The sequence below is a fragment of the Empidonax traillii genome, unplaced genomic scaffold (genome assembly GCF_003031625.1).
Source record: "Empidonax traillii isolate 1590-97213 ecotype Southwest subspecies unplaced genomic scaffold, ASM303162v1 scaffold371:size713392, whole genome shotgun sequence".
Classification (NCBI taxonomy): Eukaryota; Metazoa; Chordata; class Aves; order Passeriformes; family Tyrannidae; genus Empidonax; species Empidonax traillii.
In genome coordinates, this window is record NW_020955564.1 from 175,516 (window position 1) to 201,001 (window position 25,486).

At 37.3% G+C, this 25,486-nt stretch overlaps 1 protein-coding gene across 3 annotated transcripts in view; it reads right to left on the reverse strand.

The window, feature by feature from the left end:
- Positions 1-5,761: 5,761 nt before the first annotated feature.
- The window catches only part of ROCK2 (Rho associated coiled-coil containing protein kinase 2), a 97,417-nt gene continuing 77,692 nt past the window's right edge, over positions 5,762-25,486 (reverse strand). For 2 of the 3 annotated variants that reach the window (XM_027892823.1, XM_027892824.1), the window contains 17 exons: positions 24,943-25,103; positions 24,344-24,528; positions 23,106-23,175; positions 21,692-21,795; positions 21,390-21,576; positions 21,068-21,161; positions 20,859-20,953; positions 20,037-20,216; positions 19,636-19,804; positions 19,089-19,265; positions 16,498-16,568; positions 15,454-15,542; positions 14,628-14,706; positions 14,164-14,425; positions 13,349-13,562; positions 9,102-9,208; positions 5,762-7,882 (listed from right to left, as the gene is read on the reverse strand). In XM_027892823.1, coding sequence (XP_027748624.1) covers positions 9,115-9,208; positions 13,349-13,562; positions 14,164-14,425; positions 14,628-14,706; positions 15,454-15,542; positions 16,498-16,568; positions 19,089-19,265; positions 19,636-19,804; positions 20,037-20,216; positions 20,859-20,953; positions 21,068-21,161; positions 21,390-21,576; positions 21,692-21,795; positions 23,106-23,175; positions 24,344-24,528; positions 24,943-25,103 — 2,231 coding nt within the window. In that variant the 3' untranslated portion in view covers positions 5,762-7,882; positions 9,102-9,114. The remainder of the gene's footprint in view (positions 7,883-9,101; positions 9,209-13,348; positions 13,563-14,163; positions 14,426-14,627; positions 14,707-15,453; positions 15,543-16,497; positions 16,569-19,088; positions 19,266-19,635; positions 19,805-20,036; positions 20,217-20,858; positions 20,954-21,067; positions 21,162-21,389; positions 21,577-21,691; positions 21,796-23,105; positions 23,176-24,343; positions 24,529-24,942; positions 25,104-25,486) is intronic. The other variant, XM_027892825.1, reaches the window with a different exon arrangement.

Below are 25,486 nucleotides of genomic sequence, written 5' to 3' on the forward strand. Positions count from 1 at the left end.
GTATTCACGGGGCTGGAAGTAATACAGCTCCATTCACAGATGCTGTACGAGTGTGGAATCACACATGTGGTGTCTAATTGCACCAGTTCACAACATGCTCACAAGGTAACACAGCCTGTCTTGTTCTGGCTGACAAAACCTGGACCCTGTCAGGGCTTTCAAAAAGTTTGTTTCCTTTCCTGTGAAAAGACAAGTTGTGAATTCCAGTACAGTCCACTGAACAACTCCAAATATCCCCAGTTGTGGATATGATGAACTGTGACTGGGCATTTGGCAACAGGTAAGCTACAAGTCCACTTTAAGTGTATGGGTTAATATTTACCAGGAGACTTACTATCCAGAGGAAGGAATGAGGACGGGACTCCAGAGACAGCAGGCTGCACGTCTGAAAGTGAGGATGTGAACAGTATAAGACACAGTTTACTTTTTCTGAACTGTCCTCAGTGAACAGGAACATCAAACACACGTTCATCCTCTGGGCCTCCCTAACACAGCGCATTCTGTGCAGAGTAAAACCACGTGGACTAAGATGTGTTTCTTTGTGCTACTCTAATCCAGCACAGGATGCCATTGCTTGGACTGCTCAGGAGTCCCCGTCCCTGCCTGACCCCCAAGCCTCTCTCACTGGCTTATGCTGTGCACGTAGTTGCTCCCTTTTCTGGCTCTGCTAATCTAATCTATTAAAGAGCAGAGAAAGACTGGGGCGGGGAGGCAGCAACACCCCCAACTGCTGCAGCTCCAAAGGTCGATTTTAGTGCAGTTTGACTCTTTGGAGGAAGTAATTCACAATTAGCTGAACAGTCCCAATCAGCTTAAAACTTGCAGAATGGCTTAATTCACATCTTTAAATGAGGTATCCTCCACTAATCAATCATTATTATTCAGGGACATATGTAAGGCAGGGGGAGGAATTAACCCCTGAGAGCCCACAGGATGAACTATTATAAATGAAAAGCTACACAGATGTGGAGATCAACTCAAATGAGGTAGTTTCCCAGCCATGTGTTTTCTATGATGATAAATAATAATTACTCCCCTCCAAATTCTCTTCAGGCTGGTTTGTTCCACTCTCTTCCGAATTCTTTGATACTTGGAATTCATATTTATGTATAAAGCAGAATGTAAAATGTTGCCTTCATCACTAACAATGCTCTGAGGATGTCTCAGTTTGGAAGGTGAGGAAGATAAAAAAAAAAAATCTTAAAATAAGATGTTACTAAGTTCTTGATTTGTACTGAATTTTAATTTGCTTGATTTTGAGCCAGAGTTCTCCAGGATACTTCAGAGTTCTTGGAGATGATGGCTGTTGAGGTCAAACAGGCATCCAGGAACCTCAAATAAACATCACCTAAGAACCTGACAGCTCATCACTCAAGATGGATCCAATTGCAAGAACTCGGCAGTCTCACAGACCTGAGTCCTGATGGACCTCAGGTGTTTCCTGCCTGATGGCAAGATAGACATACAGACATTTTCAAGTTAAAGATGTCCACTATTCCATTCTACACTGGAAGTGGTTTGGGGCAAACATCATCTCTGTCTTGAAAAATAACCCAGTCTTTGGACCAAGGGTAAAATAAGGGGATTTTTAAATTATACTTGTGATGAAATTTAATTGAGGATACCTGAGAGGCAATTTAAATACTTGTCACAATTTTATTAACACCCCGTTTTGTTTCATTATTTCAGCTTGTAACTGGTTTGAATTGTCAGCAGCCTAAACAAGTACTTCTGTATATTATGTGGTATCACTGACTCACAGAGAGGGAACTTTAAGAGGACAGACATCTTGTTTTATCTGTGAAGTATTCTGGAAACTGATGTAAAGAACAGAACCTGCACCAGCCTAAAATGTGACAAGAGAAGTTAGGTAATGATATTTCTGATTCAAACTGAATACTAACATGGCTCCATGCTGAAAATCAATTCTACTTACCACCTTACTGTAATTGCAAATCATCGGTGCATATGCCTGCTCTGGGATGTATAATTATTCTGCTTTGGAATTTGGAGGCTCTGGCCAGCGGTACTAAGATGCTGACCTGACTCATATTATATGAAAATCATAAATGGAAGAACATACATCCTTATGCCTCAGTGTCCTCTCTGTCATGCAAATCATGACTCTAATGAAGCACAAATTGAGCTTAAGTAAAGCATATTTTAAATACCCAGTTACTGCAAAGAAATTCTTTCACCTTTGAGCAACTGGTCTGATTTCAAGAGTGACTTATCTTGTGAGATTTTAAATTTTTTTCCATGATATGCACTGTTGGCACAACTTTCAGTCCTCATGGCCTCTCTGAGCTCAGGGATATTTTCCTCTCTCAGCTTTGTTGGTTTTTTTAAGCTTGCATGTTTGCCCACCTTCCAGTAATACAACTCCCACTGCTGTAGCTCTGAACAGGATACAAAGCATGCAGGGGAGCTTCTTTACTGTATTTATCTAGTCCTTCCATCACTCCAGAGGGGAGTAATGGCTACACAGATCCTACTGAATCTGTTGGCCCCCAGGACACAAGGACTGTAATATGCTGGACAACATCATGCAGACACGAGGCCATGGGATCCAGCAAATAAATGCAAGTCCTGAAGCTGCAGCCAGACCTGCATCCAGCTGCAAGACATGCTTTGAGAGCCTACTGGAAAGTGGAACACAGCCGAGGCAAGAGACACCACCAGGGCAAGCAGATATGAAACAAGGCTCAGACAGTGGGGCTCCTGGCTCCTTCAGCCTCAAAAAAGTTATTTAATATCTCAGATAACTCCAAAAAAAAACGTTTCCACCAGTTCACTTGTTAATAAAAAGTAGCACATATCCAAGACAATTCAGTGCCTGAAAGTCTAAGCAGTTAGTGATGCAAAAGAAAAGAAGGCAGTGATCTCACAAGCCTGATGTACTTATTGGGTGGCCATAGTTACCAAGTGCTGCAACAGCATTCTGGGCAAAAAACACCCCAAGGGCAATGAAAAGTGACAAGAACTAGATGACCTACGAGGCCCACTGGTACACAGTGTAAGACTGTACAAACAGGCTCACATCTCTGAAAAACACTGAAGGCCTCGACCTCAAAATGGGGCAAGAGGACCAAAGCATCACATGCGGTTTGTCTTGGCTGCGAAAGCATTTCTATGTAGCTCCTCTAACAAATGAAATTACTGCTCTCTCTGCCCTATCTTTTCAGGCTGACATTTTGTCTTTCCAGATTTCTTTAAGGTATGCAGGACTACATACATTTATAACTTTGAAATTTCGCTGCCTTTCACTGTGACTTTCCTTTTGAAAGATCACTTTTCTCCTGGAGCTTCTGTAAGATTCTTGGAGCAAAAGCAGCTGCGGTCAAACCCAAAGCTTCACCCTTGCATTAGCGAGCCGTAACTTGTCTTTCTTACCTTTATAACACAATGCTTCCTTCCTACAAAGGGACAAAGACTCCAAACTCCAATCTTCATTAATAAGGCATGGTAATCAGCATCCCTGTGCCAATAAATTACAGCTCCTCTGCATCCCCACTTCTTGGAGCTGTGGTTTTACAGCAAGATTTTCCATTCACTGCAATAGTTTCTGGGGACAACTAGTCTCAGTGTGTTAAGCCACAGTGCTCTTTTCAGCCACATACATCTCAATAGACTCATCTAATTTCTCAGATGAGAACGTCTGAGTATATTCCTGTCCACTTTAAAGGCAACTTCAACAAAGAACACAAATTAGTTTCAGAACTATTCCATCAACATCTTTTACAGAGATCCAAAAGAAGACTTCTTCCCACTCTTATGGAGGATACTTCAAAGCAGTAGGCAAAACTGCATGATCCTTGGGATGCTGATAAAACCCTAAGTGGTTTAGAAGATAATCTTAAAAATAACAAATAATGTTTTCAATTTAAAGTGTACTGTGTGCAGAGATGACCGTCCATAAAAAACTGTAATGCACTGAAAAGGCACCAAGCCCGTCAGAGTTCAAGGAGTGTCTGGATGATGTTCTTAGTCATATGGTTTAGTTTTAGGTAGTCCTGTGAAGAGCAGGAAGTTGGACTACATGATCCTTGTGGGTCCCTTCCAACTTGAGATAGTCTCTGATTCTATGATAAAATAAATTAATCCTTTTATCAATGCTGAGGCAAACTATCCAGGAATGCAGAAGAAATACTCAAGTTCACTGAAGTGGACCATGTACTGTTATGTTCTCCTGCCTCAGAAACAGAATTAGGAGGCAGTAAGAGTTTGTAAGAGCAATGCAGGTAAGAAGTTTGCTTTAATATACGTTCTCCCTTTTCACAGCAGCATCCCAAATATCACCTCACAAGCACAGGATGGGTAAAGGCACTTGAGACCAAAATATATAAATCCTCTTCCAAGAATGATTCTCTTAAAGCTAGATGGGAAACTAATAGATTATAAGATTAAAAATATAAATGCTCAAATTTCTCATGATCGCTTGAGAAACTAAAGAGAAAAAGCATATAATTTCAGTGGCAGTTTTCCTGGCCTTGGTGCCTTCAGAGAGCCACTGAATGCCTGTCAAAATGCAGGAGGTTCAGTGCCTTCAAGAGGTAGTAAGAGATCTGGACACTTGCAGTGGAATTTCTGTGATCTTTTTAATCTGGCCCCTGCTGAGATCCGTGGGCCTCTTGCATGTTTCCAAGTCCTACGTGGTATGTGATTCTGGGTCACATTTTGGTTACAGCCTCAATCATGCTGAGAAGCATAAGAACCACAGTTTTCCTCTAGTAAAAGCAGACGTGGTGCTGGATTGCTGGCAGTGCTGGGAGGGGCTGCACTTTGGCAGGAACCACTAAAAGTAGGGAATTGCAGCACGTAACTAGGACAGAAGTGGAAATCTCATTGCAGAAAGGTCTTTCTGACAACTGACACGGTAACTCCAATGGGGTCTTCCTGTCCAGCTTCTCTGCTGGTGAGCTCTTGGACTGGGAACTAAAGAGCAACTTCACTACAAGTGTCTGGAGCTTCTGGATCCAAGTGTGATTTTTCCAAAAGGTTAATCTGCAGCTTGGCTATGCTGCTTGTTTACTCTTGTGAAACAAAAGGACTTGCAGTGAGAGAATTTTCTATAGATAAATCATTCAGGCCATAAAAACGTCCTGTTTGCTGGCACAATCCTGCTACAAAATGAAAGTGTTTAAACATCAGTGGCTTTCAAGACTAATACTCCTTAGTTCATGAATATGCCCTTCTCTCAAAAATGCTAGAAGGTCACTACTGGACAATAAGGAAACAGCACAATCTCCAGGAACTGGCATTTAAGAGTTCTTTGAGTTTCACAGTAGGACAAGCGAGAAGAACAGAAGAGCAGCTTTGCCTTTTGTGTCCTTGTACAAATCAAGGTTGGTACACATCATACCACTGGCCTTGGGGAATCTGCGCTGAGTTAGCCCCACTCTGAGGTCGAGGTCAGAGCACAGCACCTCCAGTGCTCCCTCAGCCCGTACTGCTCTACGACACCATCACAGTAGAGCCTGCTGTAATGTATAAACTGTGGCCAGTAAATACTACAAGATAGTATATTTCCTGAAGTGTCAGGCTTAACAGGGTCCCAGGGATTCACAGTAAATGAGGGCAGGCCAGGGAGAGAAAAGTGCAAAGGATCTAGCCCCAGCAGTGGAGGAGCTGCCAAACAGCTCCCCTGGAGTCTGCACTCCCTCCTCACACAGGCTTTGCCCTTGCCTTTCCCATGTCTGCCGCAGTAGTTGCCTCTATATTTAAATTCAATTAATTACCAGCTTCTGAAGTTCAGGAACTATTTTACCTTACTCAAATAGTTTATTTAAAAATATATATAATATTCTCCAATTCAAAAAAGGATAGAACTTCCCACAATGTAACATTTTTTTATATATATATATATAAAATATTTATGCATTCAGTGAATGGAAACAGTTTTACTGTATACATTTTTAATGTTGTTCTCTATGCATATCTGCATTACCTAAAAATATACCGTACTTCTGTAAATCAAAACAAGCAGGGAAAAAAAACTGTAGCTGTGTGCTGGGTTAGAATACCTAATAAAAAATGATATGAAAATTTTAGCTTCGATTTTAAGAACTCACAAACAACATTTTACTTTGTGAGTGCATAAATAGAAGACTGAATACATTCTGGCTCTGTTAAACTGAACTGTAGTAGAGGTTACAAAATGTAAATATATTTAATAATTTTCAATATTTCAGTGTTTCCAAGTCCACTTTTCATGATAGTGTTAAATAAATCATGGTCCTATCCTTCCAAACATTTCAACACTCTTTAAAAAAACAAAAACAAACAAAATTTTAAAGTGAAATGTCCTCCTTCATTGAAGTGTTAGATCATATTTTAAATTACTGCACTCCCACACAATATTTTATATATATATATTTTTTAAATATATATATATATTTATATATATATATAAAGAGACCAAATAGGAGACTACATTTTTTACTGTCAATATGTTTAACATCGCATACTGTAGTTGTATAAAACATGCATTTTCTGGGATAATTATGAACACATCATGAATGAGCCCACATAAATTATATTTTTTGTACAACTCCAAGTTAAAAAAAAAAAAGTCAGATTAAGTGCCTCTGAGGCCCTTTCTTCCCAGCTATCAGTTCTCAAAACACACTACTGAAATATTTATCTATGCCTACAGCTATGTGCTAGAGAACCAGATTAAAACTTTAAAATACATCTACAGTATGTTTTACTTTTCTTAAAGTTTGTGACAGTCCTTGGATATTGTGTTGTGAAATGTAAAAATAGTCACAGATTCTTTTTCTTTCCAGAAATAAAAAAACCCCACATCTAGGAGAGTATGCAAAAACAAGGCAAAATGAAGTTTCATAGCACTTAATGAGGGTTAATACAAGTCAATAACTAGTATTGAGGTTCGTAAAAAGGGCTGGATGAGCAGTTACATGTACAAGCAAATGGTCTGGTAATTCCAATGCTCTCAGACATTGTTTCTGTAACCAGCACTTCTCCACCCTTAAAACCAGTCGATATACATTCAAAATAGGCTGACATTGATATACTTACTAGGTGTAAAAATAGTGCACTATTTTTCCTGCCACAAAGCAAAATTGCATTCTAAGAGCTGGTAAACTTTCTTTTTCCTTAAATAGAAAGAATGGGCAAAAAAACCTTGAAAACAATTTAAATTAAGGCAATTAGACAGGTAAAACAGGACTGCCCATGATGACAAATAGCTGAAACTAGTATATACTTCAAACCTATACTAGCTGCTGAACACTGACATGCAGCTTCTGATAGACGTGTATGAATGATATAAACTTCAACAGTATGGCTTTATACAAGTGCATAGTTGCAACTGCAATAAGTAACGGTATCTGATTAATAAGCATAAAAAAATAAAGTGGAAAGATTTTTAAAACCCTCTTGCAGTATTACAGTACAATATATATACACAGTATAATGGTCACTTCTTACAGATGCAGTCTATATCACTATGGTGGATCTTCCTCCGGTTCTACTTGCAGACGTGCTGGTGGCATCTTTACAAAAGCTGAGAAGTCAGTTTCTTCCTTTTAATATTCATTCCTCTCGATCCTTTTATGAAATGTAGTGTATGCGTCTTGCCAAGAAAGCTTTTGTGGAACAGAGTTTAAAAGGTTACCTAACATATCCTTTTACTATTTGCCAACCATTCCTCAATTGATCAGTCAGTTGGGAGAATACAGGAAAACCCTCAGAGATTAGTAATTTATATTGCAGCAAAAATGTAAACCTCTGATATATATAGCACAATCTCTCAGGAAAATATATATTTTTAATATATTTTGGGATATGTTTCAGTCTTGCTGTAATGGGAAGAAAATTATCACCTTGAACTGTGTCTGCATTCACGGAAAGCAGTTAGCTGAAAAAGAAGCAGGAAGTTTGATCAGTAAATGCAACAAATGTAAATCTGAAAAAAACACACTTCTTCAAAGTCTTAATTTAAGATGGGCTCATCATCATACTTGGGAGAAATGCATCCAACAGCATTGTTACTTAAAGACAACACATCCTTAGGCATTATAATCCCAAATCAGTTAAACCCCCTTATAATATATGAGGGTACAATATGCACAATGTAATGGTCACTTCTGACTTTACGAGATTAGTGATTTGTAAGCTTTTAATACATAAAGATGCAGTATATTTAATTAACATAATGCTTGTTACTGTGAACACTAAGCCAGTTAATTCCACAGGAGTTGGTGTCTCTGTCCCCTGAGCACAGCTGAGGCGCAGCCCCAGTGCTGCTGCCATCGCCATTTTATATGGCTGAGACAAACCTTACATACTATTTGAAAGAATTGTTAAGCATTTAACATTTATGGGATTTTTTCTGTGTAAATGTAAGATTGCATCAACATATAAAACGATTAAACTGAGATCTGTAAAATAGGAAACACTATTTCCAGTACATTCACAATTAAGCTGTGGGACAAATTAAATCACTTGCAACGGCCGGATCTTTCCTAAAGCAGTCAAGGAAACCACATCACAGAAGCTGCAAAGCTCGTTTGTTTACATAGTTTTCAAATGCATGGTTAGGTACCCAGAAAGCACAGCACTGCAAAGGGAAGCCAAGTCAAATTCACTTCAGAACACAGGTAGAAAAGCAAAATGCAGAACTCCAGTGATTTCATGTCTGCTAGCCATAGATCTGTCAGTATATATTAAAAGTTCAAAAATGGAAAGTATTTGTAAATGCTAAGTCCATTTCAGCTAAACATCCAACTGCTACCATCTCCCTTTTATTCTTCAAATACTCTCTGCTGAGGTTAGAAGTATTAGCATTACAGATGAGCAATAACTCTGATAACAGTACGTTTTTTTTTCCAGGCAGGCAGACATGAATTTGGAAAAAAAAGATTTAAAATTAGAAAAATGAAAATACTGACAAAGGCAACAACTTGTTCTAATGAAAATGACTCCTCTAAAAGTTGAATATCATGAATGGAATCTCATTTTTACTGTTTAAAATATTAAAATGAGATCTTGTATTTTCTCTTCTTTAAGAAACAAAATCCAACATAGCATGCTGTATTCAAAGGCAAACAAATCCATTCCTCTCTATTTAGATTTACCCCTTATACTTCTTCAGAAATCAAAAACATCGTCATCATCATCACCATCAATATCATCAACATCATCAAATGACCAATCCCAGTCCTTAAATGCCAGATCAAGTAATCTGCAACAGGAGGGTTTGATGTTTAATGAGTGTTACACTTCTGTGAAAGACTTCCAAAATCCTTTTTAACTAAAAGACTATTTTAGGTAGATGGGTTTGTTCCTTTGCCTATCATGGAATATCAAGCTTCAGTTAGTGTTCATGTAAGCTAGGAATATATTGTACTCATCAAAATTTCATCTCAAAACTCATTCAATTCAATATAGAACACTTACTGTATTCATTTTTTTCCCCAAAATATTTCAGGAGGAAAGACCAACAAGTACATTTTTTAAAATTAGCTGCTTTTTGTTTTGCTGCTGTTCTTGCTAACTTAGATGGTTTTATGCTCTCCTTCTGTCCCTTTTCAGACAACAATGCAAAGCTAACAATTTTTCTCAGAAAATTAAGTAATTTTGATTGTTGTACAGAACAGTGAATAAGAAACCTTCCTCTGAACATACAAAATACAGCATAATTTTACTGTATCCCAAATACAGGGTGATTACACTATGCAGCTATTCTGTAGCTCATGGCTTAAATCTAAGCAATGCCAAAAAAGAGGATATATCAATTTGTTCTCTGGGCCTCCTGTCTGTGCTCCTTCTATGGTCACTATAGAACAAAGAAAGCAAGCAAGGCAAACTCTGTCAGCAAATGAGTCATTTTACTTATTTGAGACATCTGTTTTGGGATGGAGTGAATCACTGTCTAGAAGCATTCATCTCTTTCTGTAGTTACTGAAGGATCTTAGACAAATATCTTAAGTAGTAAGTTCTCAACTGCTATAGCTACAAGAAATGAAACCCAGTCTAGCTGTCTCTTCAGTGAGCTCAAGGGACTTTTAATCAAGAATATATGCCAAGCATAGAAAGCAGACATAGAAACCTTAGTCTAACAGAGCATCAGTGTAAACACGCTATACTGTTTAATATAGTTAATCACATGCTCTAAACAAAATGGGTTTCAGGAGAATTTGGATTTTCAGGTTTTAAAGTTTTTAACTATTTAAACCTTTAAATGTGATATAGCCCTGAAAAGGCTCAATATTCATTTGTTATATGAACTCACCCATAAAATTGAAGAATTAACTAGGAATTAAAATATATTGAAGTTGATTTTTTTCAATTTGCAATTATTGTTTTGTCATGATCCAACAGACAGCTAAACAGAAATTATATGGTCTGTAGGAAAATCTAGTTTGCCCTTTCTTAAATTGTCACAAAGAACAATAGCCATGAAAACGTCGGAGAAACAATCACTATGTGAAATTCCTAGGAGGGACAGCAGTTTTAGGACCATGCAGCTTGGAAGGGACCTCAGGAAGTTTCTAGCTCAACCTCCTGCTCAAAGCAGCTACAAGGCCAGCCCAGGATGCTCAAGGCCTTGTCCTGTCAGGTTTTGAAAGCCTCCAGGGATGGAGCCTGTCCAACCTCACCAGCCTGCCTCCCTGCACCGGCTTTTCCTTCTATCCAGCTGGAACGTCTCTTGGTTCAAGTGAGCCCCTTGTTTCTCACCCTCCCACCACGCAGCACTGCAGAGTCTGGATCTGTCTCTGGCCAGGGCAGGCTCCTGTGAGAGTCCCTGGAGAGGTCCTTCAACTGGGTTGAACAAGCCCAGCTCTCTCAGGCACCTGCTCTGACCATCCTGGTGGCCTCTGCTTGGTCCTTCCCCAGTGTGTCAATGTCTGGCTGGAATCTGGGGGCTCAGACTCAGAGGCACTATCTTGCTGCAGACTTTGGAATGAACAGAGGGGGATAACCTCTTCCTTTAATCATCTGGCTGTGCTCATTTCAGTGCAGTCCCAGAGCCTGCCCTGCTGCCAGGACCCACTGCTTGTCCCCAGCCACTCAATCCCCATCTTCATTCTTAATAAAGTTCATAAAGGAAAATTAATTATTCCATATGGTATGCCCTTCCACAAAAGCCTCATAGAAGCACCAGTCAGATATAAATTGGCCATAGCAATTACAGTAATTTATGAGCATGTGGTTTCTAATTAAAGGTATGTAAATCCATACAAATTTCCACTGGTTTGACAGACCTGCATTAGTAAGGTGATAGGTGACATGACCTCAGAGAGCTACACTTTTCATCTGTTAGGTACATTTACAAAGCTGACTTGGAAACTTAACTGAAAAAATAAAATGGTTTACATACAAAAATATTCATCCTCCCCCTTTTTCCACCAGTACAGAATGAGAAATACTGCGTTATTAAAGCATTTTGTACAAAAGGTCATGGAGATTGAAAAAAGGATGTTGGAAGGAGAAAAATTATTTTCAGAACATCTAAGAATAGCTATTGAAAGAGAATGAGAATTTATAATAGACCTTTACATGTTAACAGTAAGCAACAGAATAACGCTACTAAATTAGACTGTAAACGCTGTGCAGAAGAAAAGCATTTTGCTTGTTCCCCATGCTGTCATGAATGTTTCCCTGATTCGTGCTTCAGTCCTACCATTGATATTTTGGTTAGTTTTGCACAAAGAAACTCTTAGTAATGGGTTCCTAAAAAGTGACTAAAACCTTTTTCCTTCATGATTATAATAAAAAAATCTATTAATTTAAAATCCAAATTATGAGGTCTGACTCTCTTTTAAATATGTAAATTAAATCACCAGAAATTAGACTGCATGAAAGTTAGGAGGGAAGTGAAATTAAGTTACTTCAAGTCCTTTCACTGTGCATTTCCACCCATTAAAATACCAGTATTTGTTTAAGATGTAACTCTTTGCAGCATAAGGATGTTCTGGAGTACCAGCAGCATCACAGCAAGCACTTCCTGCATTCCCCCCTGTACTCTGGCAACTCAACCAACTCTGTTCTCACCCAGCCAGCTGAGACACCGGTGCCAGTCCGGTCACAGACACAAGGACAGCAATCCTGTCCAGCCACTGCCACATTACCTCTCTGGAGAAAAATGTTAAGCCTTTGCTGAACTGTCCATTGCTGCTGGAATACTGTAACAAACAAAACAAGTCAGGCCAACCTTTTCACAGGCTGGGGACTGATAGAAGCACAATATTAGCTAGTGCTGCAGGTCACGAAAAAAGTACGCTGGAAGAAAACCAGAAACTCTGTACTGTGCAATCACGTAAATGCTATCTGCAGAATGCTATCACTTCCACAGTACAGTACAGGATTTTGCTCCTTAAAACTGATCCTGGGACAGATTAGGTTTTTTCCCCACATCAGAAGAGCTGGGTAAGATTATTCGTTTAGGAGTCATGAGACACAAGCATGAGCCGTTCTAGGCTGAATAAGGAATTGAAACCAAATTCTCTCACCCTTTGAGTAAACTACTTGACCAAATAGTGACCCTCTGCCTCTCTTTGAAAAAGCACAAGTGATGGTCAGACAGGTGCCTGCCACTACAGCAACAGGCTCCACACTGTGGAACCCGTGTGGGCAGAGACACACCAGCTGTGTACTCGTTTTGTACACTAGGACAAGAACCCTGGCAAAATTCCTCCTAAATGGAGTCAGACACAGAGATAGATACATTTGGCCAGATGAAACACACATGAACATACAAATCCCCAATCAACTGTCTAACTTCAGAGCAGGGCAGGAATTTAAACATGCCTCAAAACCAAGCAGTAAGAAATAAAACACTGGGTTTTTTTTTTGTGACGTGTAAGCCTTCTAGTCTGCTTTTTGAAGGCACCTAATTCTCTCTAAGGTTCATCAGAACCACAAGCACCTAACATCACTGCTCAGCTTCAAATCAGGTACTGTAGTGGCCACACTGAACATTTTTAAAATTCTTTTTTTTTTTTTTTTTTTTTAATCTTCACACCCCTTCTCACTGACTTTTTGCACAGTTAAACCCCATTTTCCCTACCAGTTCACAGGAACTATTAGTCCACAGATGAAGGTACAAGTTCTGCTTGTTACAGGTAAGAGCCATAGGATATATTATCAACATGGTACGGTTAATTAACAGGTAGTGCGAGGTCCTTCAAACAAGGGAACAAGCACGGTGGCTCTTCTTGTGGACCTTCTTGTAACTTAACTGAGGTTTAAAGAAGATTACATGCTAGATCACACATCACTAGTCAACAACGTTTGTGGGTAATTATTCTTGTCAACTTATATGACATTAATTGCAGTAAAACATTTAAAGCAGTAAACTTAATAGCAGCTCTTGTGTCACCTTGGTTTGTTTGGAGGAAGCTGTCGACTTGGTCGTCTGATGGACTGGTTTGGCTGTACCTTCATGGAAGTTCTGGGAGAAGATCGAGCAAAGGGGTCTGGTGCTGGAGGCTTCTTGGGTATTTTTTTGACCAATCGGCTCACCCATTTTTGCTGTTCTTCCGTAGAATTAGCTAACAGTAGTAGATTCTTTGCCGTAGAAATATCATAGTACACTGTAATAATAATTTTAAAAATAAAAATTAATACTGTTATTATTCTTAATATGTCCCCACATCAAAAATTAGCTGTCAGATTACAGTACTCTCAGAGTCAACAGAGAGAAATCAGCAGAGAAATCAAAAGAAAATGAACCAGATTTTGCCAAATTAAGTTTCCTGGCTGGTGGCAGTGCCTCCTCCTTATATTTAGAGAGTAACAACTTAGTACTATGGAAGAGTGCGTGCCTGAGCCCAAAACATTATATAACACTGAGTCACAACGAGTAACCTTCACCAAATGCCATCCCTTCCGTAACACCCACTAACACAAAGAGCACAGCACACAGCGTGAGCAGCCTTACAAGCACCCTGCTTTACTGCATGAGGCTGCCAACACAACAGGTACAGAGGTATCATGGCCATATGCCACTAACTCACAGCAGTGAGTGACCCTCACAGGGACACCCTTAGAAGGGTGCTGATGGCTACGTATTGATAAAAGAAAAATTGACCTGATTATGTTTAGTTGGTGTCAGACCATTACTAGAATCCTCTGACCTACCAGAATGCCTTGTGACTCCAGCACCATATGCATATTCAAATACTTGCTATTTACCTTTGCAAGGGGCTATAATCTCTTCTTTTTTATCCATGTGATCTTTGTGACATTTGATGTGGCAGCGGCGACATTCCAGAGCAGGAGGAGGTTTAAACATATGCCACAGTGGCTTCATGCAAGCTTCGCAATTGGTTGGAAAGTGGTAAAGAGTAGGTATAAACTCATGTCCTTTGTGACAAATGTAATTTGACTTCTCTCCCATGGGCTCCACAGGAAATTCCTGTTCCTTTTTGCTCTCTCCTTCATTAGCATATAGAATCTAGAATCAAAGTAAAATAATCTCAGTACTCCTAGATGGTAAATATAAATTCAGAGTAATTATCTTAGCAGAAAGTTTGAAGAATTACACCAGAAGTGATTTTTCAATAATTTTTTAGTACATATTTCATTAGACAATATTTTTGACAATGTGTGAAATACCATGTCTGTTACACTAGAAACATTAATTTATTAAAGAATACCTGGAATATCCTAGGAATTTCCTTGGAATCTGCTCTGTACACATCAGTCTGAGTGACTGGTCGGACATGGAACAGTTTGCTATAGGAAATTATTTCAACAAGGACAAAAATGAATGTTACCAAAATGATAAATGCAAGTTGACAGATTAAATTAGGATACACATTAAGACTTAGAGCCGTTAAAGATTTGTCTGTATAAATTTCTAATCACTTGATCCAGTCCTATTTTTCCACCCTGCACATGAACTCCCAAAAACCCTAAATAAAAAGAACTCACAAGCATCCAGCTACATTTGAAGAAAAAAATAACAGCACTGGTTAATAAAACCACCATCATGTGACTTTAACGACTGCTGGCAGCTTTTTAACACAATCCTCTCCCCACGCTCCAACCTCTGAATAGATACATTCTGCATTTATTAAGAAAATTAATTAACTATACAACCAACCTGTAAGGACATGTTATAAGAGAAAACACTGAAAATTATAGCCTCTCTGCTACAGTTCTCTGATCATGTTTTGCTCCCATGTGTATGTGAGGAAGGTCTAGCTGAGCTCGTGGGAGCAGTTCAGTTACATCAGGCTCAGTGGAGTTCCCTGGATCAGTCTGAGCACCGTGCTGCTGCTGCACCAGCGCCTACAGCAAAGCCAACTCTTTCCCACAGTGGGTACCCTAAGGGCCCAGCTCTGAAGTTCAAATTAAAAAAAATAATGCCCCGTGTGACATTGTGATCCCAGACTGGACCTCAAAAGGCCTTTGGTCACAATCTTTTTGACAATGTTCACCTGCAAATCAGAAGAATGAATCACACATGGCAGTACTTACTCTATATCCAATACCATATAGGGATTAGATTGTTCTTTATCTTGTTCGCTGTCATAGAACAGAATTTTCTTACTGCTTACAATTACATACTGTTAGGAGACAGAAAAGGATAAAATATATGTTTAATCCAGCTCATCACAGAGGTCAAATATGTCACAGCAACTACCACAGATGTTGCATTGATGTTTTTCTATGATTTTATTAAATGGTACCTAAAGAAACAATAACAGTACTATATGTTAAGTCCATGATTTGCCAAGAAATTCAATGCACAACAGATGAAATCCTGATTACCATCAATATATGTTATCAGACTAACTGACACCTAAACAGATTGAAGTACCTACGAAGAGACAAAAACTAAAGTCTCGAATAAAGTAACATAAAAGCTTTTCCTTTCTATTTTATTGATTTAATTTTTACTTGAAGTGGTAGAGTCATTGTCATCCTACGATGACTGTGTGCACGTCACAACTAATAGGGATCACACTTAAAAAGACTGCTATTATACTTACTAGAACAGTCAGTAATATTCATTAAAAACCTAATTACCTAGAAGATGCCCTGTTATCAGCATTTTGCTTAGAATTAACAGTATGAGCAGTAAGCAAACCGCTATGTTACGTTTTGGACAAAGACCCATCAAAGAGGTTACTGAGTAGCAGTAAACAAGTGAAGGCTGCACAAGGCAGATAAGAAGTTGCTAGTTTTATCTCCTAAATAAAGAAACTGTCAAAGGCATCTGTTTCCAGACTCAGCTGAATTTCATCTACACAGTACTGTTGGGAATGCTTATAACTGCAAGTATAAACATTTGAAGACCATGAATAATTATTCTCACTTCTGGCTGGACAAAGAAGTGTCTTAACCTATTAAAACTGTCCTAAGCTGCTTATCTCAGAGGTAGCTATTCCAGCTAACATATTTTATACATTTAAGTAATGAGAGAACACATATCAAATAAAAACTGAAATGCTGAAAATGTGTAGTCAGATTAAAATCCAGACTATGCATGAAACAAGACCATAAATCTGGTTTTCTTACCTTTTTAACCCATCCAAATTTCTTAGTATTATTTCTAACAGGCAGTGATAGCCAGCCTTCCAATCTTGATTCTGAAAAAGATACACATATTAAAGAAAAGAAATATTCAGAAAACATCATTTTTGAGACTACTGTGAATTTTAAAATAGTTATCAAAGATCAATAATGAAGCAACAGAGCAAACATGAGACCTATTGAGGAGTATAAGGTCTTGCAAAGTTTACCATAGTAAATGTTCAGGAATACATTAAATAATCTAATGGATACAGCCAACAACCAGCAATGCAGTCACAAAAAAGTAGTAAGTACAAGGAGGAAGGGGAAGAGCAAACTTGCAGTTGTAGCACAAACATTCCCTTTAGTAATTTTTTCAAGTCTAAAAAAAGCCTTATATCTATCAACCTTTACCTTTTACAACAGCATCTAAAGGTATTAGTACAGACCACACAACATCCAGTTCAAGACAAAAAAAAAAAGCAAATTACCACCACGATCAACCCTTATTTGTGGGAACATGTCAGTTTAGTATTCCAATTCATACTTTTTGGTCAGAAAATTTTTCTTCTCTCTAATTTTGCCTAGGCTTTCTAATCCAAAATAAGTCACTTTTGGTTAATCCTTAGGCCTTGCCTGACTTCAACTGCCCTTTCACACATATGAAATATTTTACATTACACTGCTACATTAGTCAGATCTGATTTATCAACAGTATTAAGTGCTCAACTGTTGCCTGATACACACATTTACAGTAGTAACTGCAGTACTGACACAACCAAAAGCTCACCAGGATCACACCTTCCCAGTGCTGGGTGATACACAGGATCACATAGCCTTTGACAGTATTTTTACAGCTGCACTTAACACAAGCACTTCTTTCCCCTCTGCTTTATTAGGAGCAACTACTCAATTGCAATAATATTTTTCTAAAGAGTTTTCTACCATAGCAGATAACCTGTACTGCTGCTGAGGAATCTCCGAGGCAAAAATAATTAGGCCTTAAGCTTTAACAAACACAAAACCATGGAAGGAGCAGAAACAGGCTCCAAAATTGCAAATGTTATTTTCTTTCTCACCAGAGGGCATTTGCAGGTTCCTGCCCATGTTTAACGTAGCATAACAAATAGTTATTAGATATTCATAGAATTCATATTGTGCCTAGAGAGACTTAAAGCAATGTTATTTATTCAGATACAGAGTCTTCAACAGTTATTGCTCTACCAGCATTGCTGTTGATAACCCATTTTAATGTACATACCAAGTACATGAAGCAGTTCTATAAAATGCATTTTGCCTCATACTTGCCCGCTTATATTCTTCCTGTCAACTACACCTGATACAAAGTGTAGAAAGCATAATGCTGATGAAAAAAAAAAATCCTACCCCACATCCAGGAAGCATGTGTAGGGCAAAAAGCATGCATGTTTTTCCTATTTCCTAAAATATAATGTTTTTCCTATTTTTCTCTGTCACCTCTAATCCTATTGCATGAAATTGGACAAAATGAGTTTCTGATTATAATTCTTCAACGATTACAGATCAGAGAAAGGGCAGAATATTCCAAAATTTTCACAGCACATACTTATAAAGCAATAGGAGGGAAAGAAACAACAAAACACAACCATCATACCTCAAACCTGTTGTAATTATGTCAGTGAAAAGTCATAGCTTAGATACAATTTTTACTTAAGAACAAAACAAATCCATGCACAAAACATGACAGCAGCTAACAAGAAAAAAATTATGTATGTACATAACTTTTCTTTTATTAGAAGCCTCATAGCAAAAAACAGAGAATGAGGAAAACAGAGAAAATACATTAGTCTTTACTGTAGTTCGATGAAGTAATGTCAATATCCTAAAAGAAGTTTTGCCTTCAGTGGAAAGGTATTCACACTTTAAAGGAACCTCAAGTGACATACAGGAATTTGAATGCAACTAAAAAAACCACCTATGACATTAACACTGAACAGAAACTTTGTTCAAAAGAGTGTAGGTGCAGTCATATAAAATGAACACAGAATTAGTAGAACAGAGCTCTCTTTTACTGGAGTCTTATCATTCATTATATACTTTATGTATCTGGGAAAATTAACAAATCTTGCTTGCCTTACCACAAAAGAATCAAGTATAAGATTCAAATTAAGGCAAAACAATGTAATACTCAGAAAGCTGAATTTCTACAAGAAGATGATCAGTGTTTAGATGTGAGAAGTCAGATGCTTCCACACTTTACTTTAACACAAAGATACTTCTTGGTATCCAGTACCTTATGGTCATACAGATAGCTGCAGGTACTGGAGAGAGGCTGCCTTGAAAACAAGGCCATAAGGCTCATTTATTCAGTGCTTTAATAAAAATGGTGGTTTAAGACATGGCAGGAAGTATTTGCAAAGGTTTAGAGAAAAAAGGCCATTTATTTATTCATGCAAACTTTCTCGTGTCTTTGAGGCAATGTTTACTGTCACTTGAGTGTGTTAACTGCCAGATTTGTTTTAGGTTTCTTTGTTTTAATAACGCATTAAGAGTGTTAGTTTTGAAACAGAAAAAAGGACACAGTAAGAACAAAGCCAAACACTTCTCAGGGATGTCACCTGTGCTATCAACTTCGGTAGGGCTGTGGGAACAAGACAAAGGTTCTTCCTCTGAGTCAGAATCAGAATCAAGAAGCATGCGAGAACTGGAAGGCTTAGTGGCAATACTGACAGAGGTGGAAGAGTGCTGATAGGTAAAGGACATGGATTCCATAGTGTGGGATTGAGTGATATGGACTAAACATAAAGCATAAAGGAGGAAAAGTAGAAAAGAAGTCAAAACAGAATCTCTGTGAAGAGTATTAGTTTTACATTTCATCACATAAACATAGTAATTGCAAAGGAACCACCACAAGTGAAAAAAATATTTAGTTCTAATGGAGTGCAATAGAATTTTTAAAAATAAATTTATTTAAATAAATACAAGATGAAGTAAGATTACAGACAGATTTAGTTATAGGTGGATAGTGATCCCTATCAAAGGATTGATAAGATGGTATAAAATAGATGAAGATGAAAAGACACAGAATCATCAGATCATCAGCTTCCATGGTAAAACACTGATATAAACCCATTTAATGCAGAAATATTAATAAGATTAGCATACCAGGGAATCCATCATCTGCCTCAGCATCTCCAGGCCCACTGCCAATGCTGCTGTTGTCCAGTCCGATGTGCAGGGACTGCAGCTGGGAACGAAGCTGTTCAATGTCACTGTCCTTGCTGTCCAGAGTCATCTGCAGTTCAATCCGGATCTGACTCTCTTCTGCTATTTGCTGTAGGGATAAATTACAAGATTTCCTATTATCACAATATTTGGTTACTCAGATAAAATGTAAGTAGAAAAATCACATAGAATTTGTACCCAATCTCAATATATATTCTGCATATTTCTTTTGTTTGTGGGAAATTGAGGAATAGAGATGGGATACACTACCTTAAAGTCTGTATCAATACTACAGTTTTACAGAAAATGCTGCTATGTTTATATTTGCAAAAGGATCTTACTGCCTGCATTTCATTTATTTCCTTCTGATATTTGATCATCATTTGGGTTAACTTTTCTCGTTCAGACTTCAGCTCCATATGCAGCTTCCTATTTTCCTTTTCCTTCCGCCGTACATCAGTGTCAGATCCACGTTTGACCGGACCCTTCCGATTCATGATCTCAGCCAATTTGTTCACAGCCTTTCCATGGGAAAGAAAAAAAGAGATGAAAACCACACTAATAAATACACAGAGTTATGTTGTGAAGAAATAAAGTCTTCTGTCTACAGGTACTTTTAACAGTAAAATAATGCCTCTGTAATCCAGTAATATAAACTTGCTGTAATTCCCTGTATTACTCGTAACTGAAATGAAGGTAATAACGCCATTTTTACTTTAAGAAAGCATTAGCTGTGAACACTTTCACTCATCTCATTTAAATAATCCTTTCCATTTTCACTAGTTGGACCCAAAATATTAAAATGCCACGTATTCTAAAAAACAATCTGGATTAAAATCAGAAATATACTTCTTTATAGAACTTATAGAGGAATCAAGACTGAAATCAGTAAAGTATCAAATAATTTTACAGAAATGAAGACTTTTGCTGGTGGAATGCATCTGGATTAGAAGTTCCTCTATGATAAATCATAAGGAACCAGTTTCACTACAATGAAAGTCTACTTAGTAGAATAAAGAAAAAAATCCGATTTTTTTTTTTCAGGACAAAACCAAATAAAGTATTCATGGTACATATAAATAGTTTACCATGGAAAATTTTCTATTATAAATTATCTGATTCATGAACACTATCTCTACATTAATTTAAACCCATTTGCTTACCTGGGTTTTTAATGTTCTTTCAGTCAACAACTGTTTCTCAAATTGTGCTTTAATATTTCCTATATTTGCTTCTTCTTCTTTTAGTTTTGTAATTTCTGTAGCAAGGTAATCGAAAAAATTCTATGAAAACTCATGAGAAAAGAAAACAGTGCTATTAAAGAAGAAAACTGGTTTCAAATTAAATTACATTTGGTTCACAGAATACATACGTTCTTGTACTTCCTTCAGTTTATTGTTTAGTTCTTCTTTCTCATTAGCAAGATTAGCCACATCACTGGTTAGCGTCCTATTTGCTTCCTCCAGCTATCAAAAAAAAAAAGACGGGTAGGGGCACAGAAGAAAGAATGGTCAAAAAGATGCATGAAGAAACACAACAAGATTTTTGAATTTCAATCATAAAAAATAAATATTTTTAAAATGTTAGATATACTTGTATATCTCTGAGTGTTTTAAATAAGAATGTATAACTGAAACGGCAAATAAAACCCAAGCTCTACAACCTCTACCAAAATTACAAATCATGCAACTCACCGAGGCTATGGTGGCATCTTTCTCAGTAAGTTCCTGTTTATGCCTTGCCATCATCTCTTTAATCTCCAGCTCTTTCATAATCTTCTCTTTTTCCAAATCAGAGTACTGTTCTTCAGCAATGGAACGGGCAAGTTGTTCTGAATCTGCTTTTGTCAAAGTAATCTCTAGCTGAGCAGCCAAGGAATCTCTGCAAATTATTGATATATATTTTTAACTTTAAACTGAGTAATGTAGGGGTGGGAGCAAGGGGCAGGGAAGAAAACAATATTCTATGTATCAGTAGTACAACTAAGAAAACCTACCTCTCATCCTGTAACTCTTGTATCTTTTGCTGCATTTCTTTACAAATTTTGGTCTTCTCCTCACATTCTTCTTTAAGTTCTCGAACTTGTGTCTTATACAAAGTCTAGAATTTAAAGTCCACAAGAATACGATGTGATTTTCTATATTCTTGAAAGTCCACAAAAATTATGCAAGATGACATCGTATGCAATTCTTTAATCACACACTCTAATTAGAGTGTAACTGTACAATGCCTTCTCTAAACTTATCTAAATGTCACCATTCACAAATGTGTTTTGGTTATTGTACTTTTTTGTTGTTCTTTTTTTAACTTGTATATTTGTGAATAGGTAGACGTATGATATGCATTTTCTATGTTTGTAAACATACTTTAAAGGATACTCTAAATGTGAAAACTACTATTTGACAGAAAACTGGAAGTATCAGGAGCAAGGAAAATAATTTATTTTTCACTATTATTCTAAATCTTTGTCTGACGTTATTAGGTATGTGCTGTTTAGATTCTAATCATACAAATCCATGAAACCCATGTGACAGTTAAAGAACAAAAAGAAATACAGGAGGAAGGGAAAAACAAATTAGAAAATAATTTGAAATTCAAAATTTTGTGAAATCGATACCAATCTAGAGCTCTAAAAAAATGACAGAAAAATTGCATTGCTCTGTCCACTCAAATGACTGAATACAGGCCAAGTGACAGACAGCTGTAAGTGGATTTACTGCAGGGAATTCAAAATAGATTGTCTCTCTCTGGCCCATCTACAAGAGTCAACTGACCTCATTTCTCTCTTTCTCTCCTTTAATGTGTGCAATGTTTTCATCCACTAAAACTTCAGATAGTCCTTCTCCTCATTGACCTGAATACTACAATAAAATTTTTAGTTTCCTTTAATTCTGAAACAAGCCTTTTGACATCTCCTGCAGTGCAACTGGCTGAGCATTGTTAATAAAAATTAACCTCCACAAGCTAATGATGATTTTTAAGTACAATATCTATTTATTCTGTTGTATGTTACCACAATCAATCAAAAACTCCTAACAGACCTCTACCAAGTTGGACTGTAATGCAAAAATTTCCTTCCAAGCCTTAATGGCACATTTTGTCTATGGAAGAGATGCTGAATGCAAAAGGCTGGAAACATGCAGAAAATTATTCACGCTGTGGAAAAGTGAGTTGCTTGACTCCTCCCTCCCTCTGAACTCCCTTACAAAGCTGAGACGTTTTTCAACACGAGCTCTTTCATACGCTCAGTGATCAAGATCAAGGCTGCAGACAACAATGAAGACAGGTACAAGAAAAACAAGTAGCTTTGGGTTAGAGATGTGAAACATCTGATGGCAAGGAGGAAGAAGAAAAGATAACATTTACTCAGTAAACAGATCAGTATAAAAATAAAGCAGCACAAAACATACTGAGAAATACTGTTCAGCTTCAAGTTGGTCTTGAAGTTCTTTCATTTGTCCATCTGCATCTTGACGTTCCCTAGAAAGGAATAACATACTTTAAAGACATGAAGACATTCAAACCAGTAAATTAAAAAAGACAACATTCACACTCTTGAGATCTTCAGTGATTTCCTGACCAAAGTATGGTCAGCAATTAAACCTGAAACTTCCTCTGGGTTCCAGCTCTCTTTTTCACTTGTACAGCTGAGCCCACTGCACTATAACATTTCAGTTCAATATCGTTAACATGATAAGTACAACCATCTCACACAGTTTAACCAGTAAGAGACACTGACAAAGTAAACAGCCACCAACGGAATCTTATTTTCATGTAAAACATCTCTGATCTGACCGGTTGTTTTGAGTCTCTTGTTTGCAAGAGCAGAGTCTGTGAAAACATGTCTGTATTCCATGACACGCATTATTTCTTGAATTCATCTGTTATTAAAACATCAGTCCCATAACACAAGAAACGTAGCAAAAAAGACTTCTGCCAGTGTTTCACATTCTGGTCACCTTCTACGTGACTAACTGCATCTTGCTGACAGAAAAGACAAAGCACAAGGAGATAAACCCCCAGAAGTCATAAAAGAGCTGAGATTCATCTGATATGTGTGCTAAACTTGTCTTTTAATTCACAAGAGAGTTTTTATGTAAAAAAAATATTATTTACTTATTATCAGGAGCAAGTACTGCTTGTAAGGCTTCGAAGAACTGCTGGGATGTAACATAACTCTTAAATGAAGGTCCAACAGATGTGTTTAAACATCTGTAGTATTAGATATTTCCAGTGGTTATGCTTTCCAGCTATTTAGTAGTATTCGTTTCCAACTCTAATAAGCTCTCCTAGACTAATAAATACAGTAACTTTCCTTTTCACTGAAGTCCTACATCATTAAAAAGAAAGTATCTAGACTTTCAGTTAAATAAGTGCTTCTCTTAAGCCCTCAGACTCATGTCTAAGCTGGGTTTTTTAAGGTTCTCAGGATAACAAACATCTTTTAATACAAATCCATACAGTGCTAAATCACTAGGGCAAGTCTTAACTTGTTGCTGTAAATTATTTTAAAGAACCTTAAAGTTTTGCACTGTGGAATAGCATATTCTTTGCAGCAAATTTTTTTAATTAATATTGCCCTCAACTTCTGTCACAAAAACATTACAAATCAGTAATATGACTAAAAAAAACAGAGCAACTTGCATACTTGCGGAGTTCATTGTTTTGTTTTTCCAGACTCAATTTGATTTCCTGAAGATGGTTATTCTCCTGTTTTAACTGCTTCTCTGACATTTTCAAGGTGTTGACCTGCTGTGTTTGCATCTTGAGGTCATTTTGAGTGAGACAGCGCTTTTGTGTTTCTTGCTCTATTTTTAATGTCAAGTTCTTCACCTGAAAAAGACACAAAATCCTGTTAATTTTAAAGACCTACACAAGAAAGCAACATTTAAACAGTCTCTTATTGCCTTTCTCTACATTTCTGTACAACATGCTCCCATCTCTTGGTAAATCAAAGTTGTTTCCTGAATAAAGGCAATAGCACACATTAAATTAGCTAGTTTTTCCACGTCAATCTCACAGCATTTTACATGCCAGAATGAAAAACTTTTTAAGATGAGTAACACTGAAATATTTCTGAAAAATGACACTACACTCCATGAGTAGACTTTTTAAAGATATACAGAGAAGGAAAACTTTGCTGCCATTTTAACTCACAAACATTACTAAATATAGCTATAGCAGGAAAAGTATTACAACATTAAAAATGAGGTTTGACTCAAGATGCCTTTTGTCAGTGTTCCTTACATCTTCATTTAATATATCCTTTTGCATAAGGAGCTCATTGATTTTCTGTTGTGATTGTTTGAGATCACAGTCCAACATGGAGCGCTGCTTTTCAGCTTCCAACAACCGATTTTCTACTTTTTGCTTTAAAGCTCTCTCTTCCAAAAGTTTCTTCTCCATTTCTGTGAATTAAAAGATTTAAGACATTAATCACTGTAAACCAGCAAATTTTGGAGACCAAAGGGAGGAGGATGTTTAATAAGACACATGTTTCTCCTTCCTAAATTGAAGAGGAAGACTGCTGAAAAGTGATTAATTAAAATTTTCACAGTAAACTCACACCTAGAGAATGCTTTTGCAAGCATTCCTGGCAGCTATTTCCTACTTTTGAGTTTCTAGATAACTTCCAGTTTACCTGCAACACCTCTGAGATGAACAAAAAGGGTGGAATTTTAAAAATAAACCATTTAAATCTACTGAATTGTTGCACCGACTATGATAATATGAAACCAATTAAAGAGCTGAAGCTGTTGTGGAATCTGATATGCCAAGTGACTCAGCCATT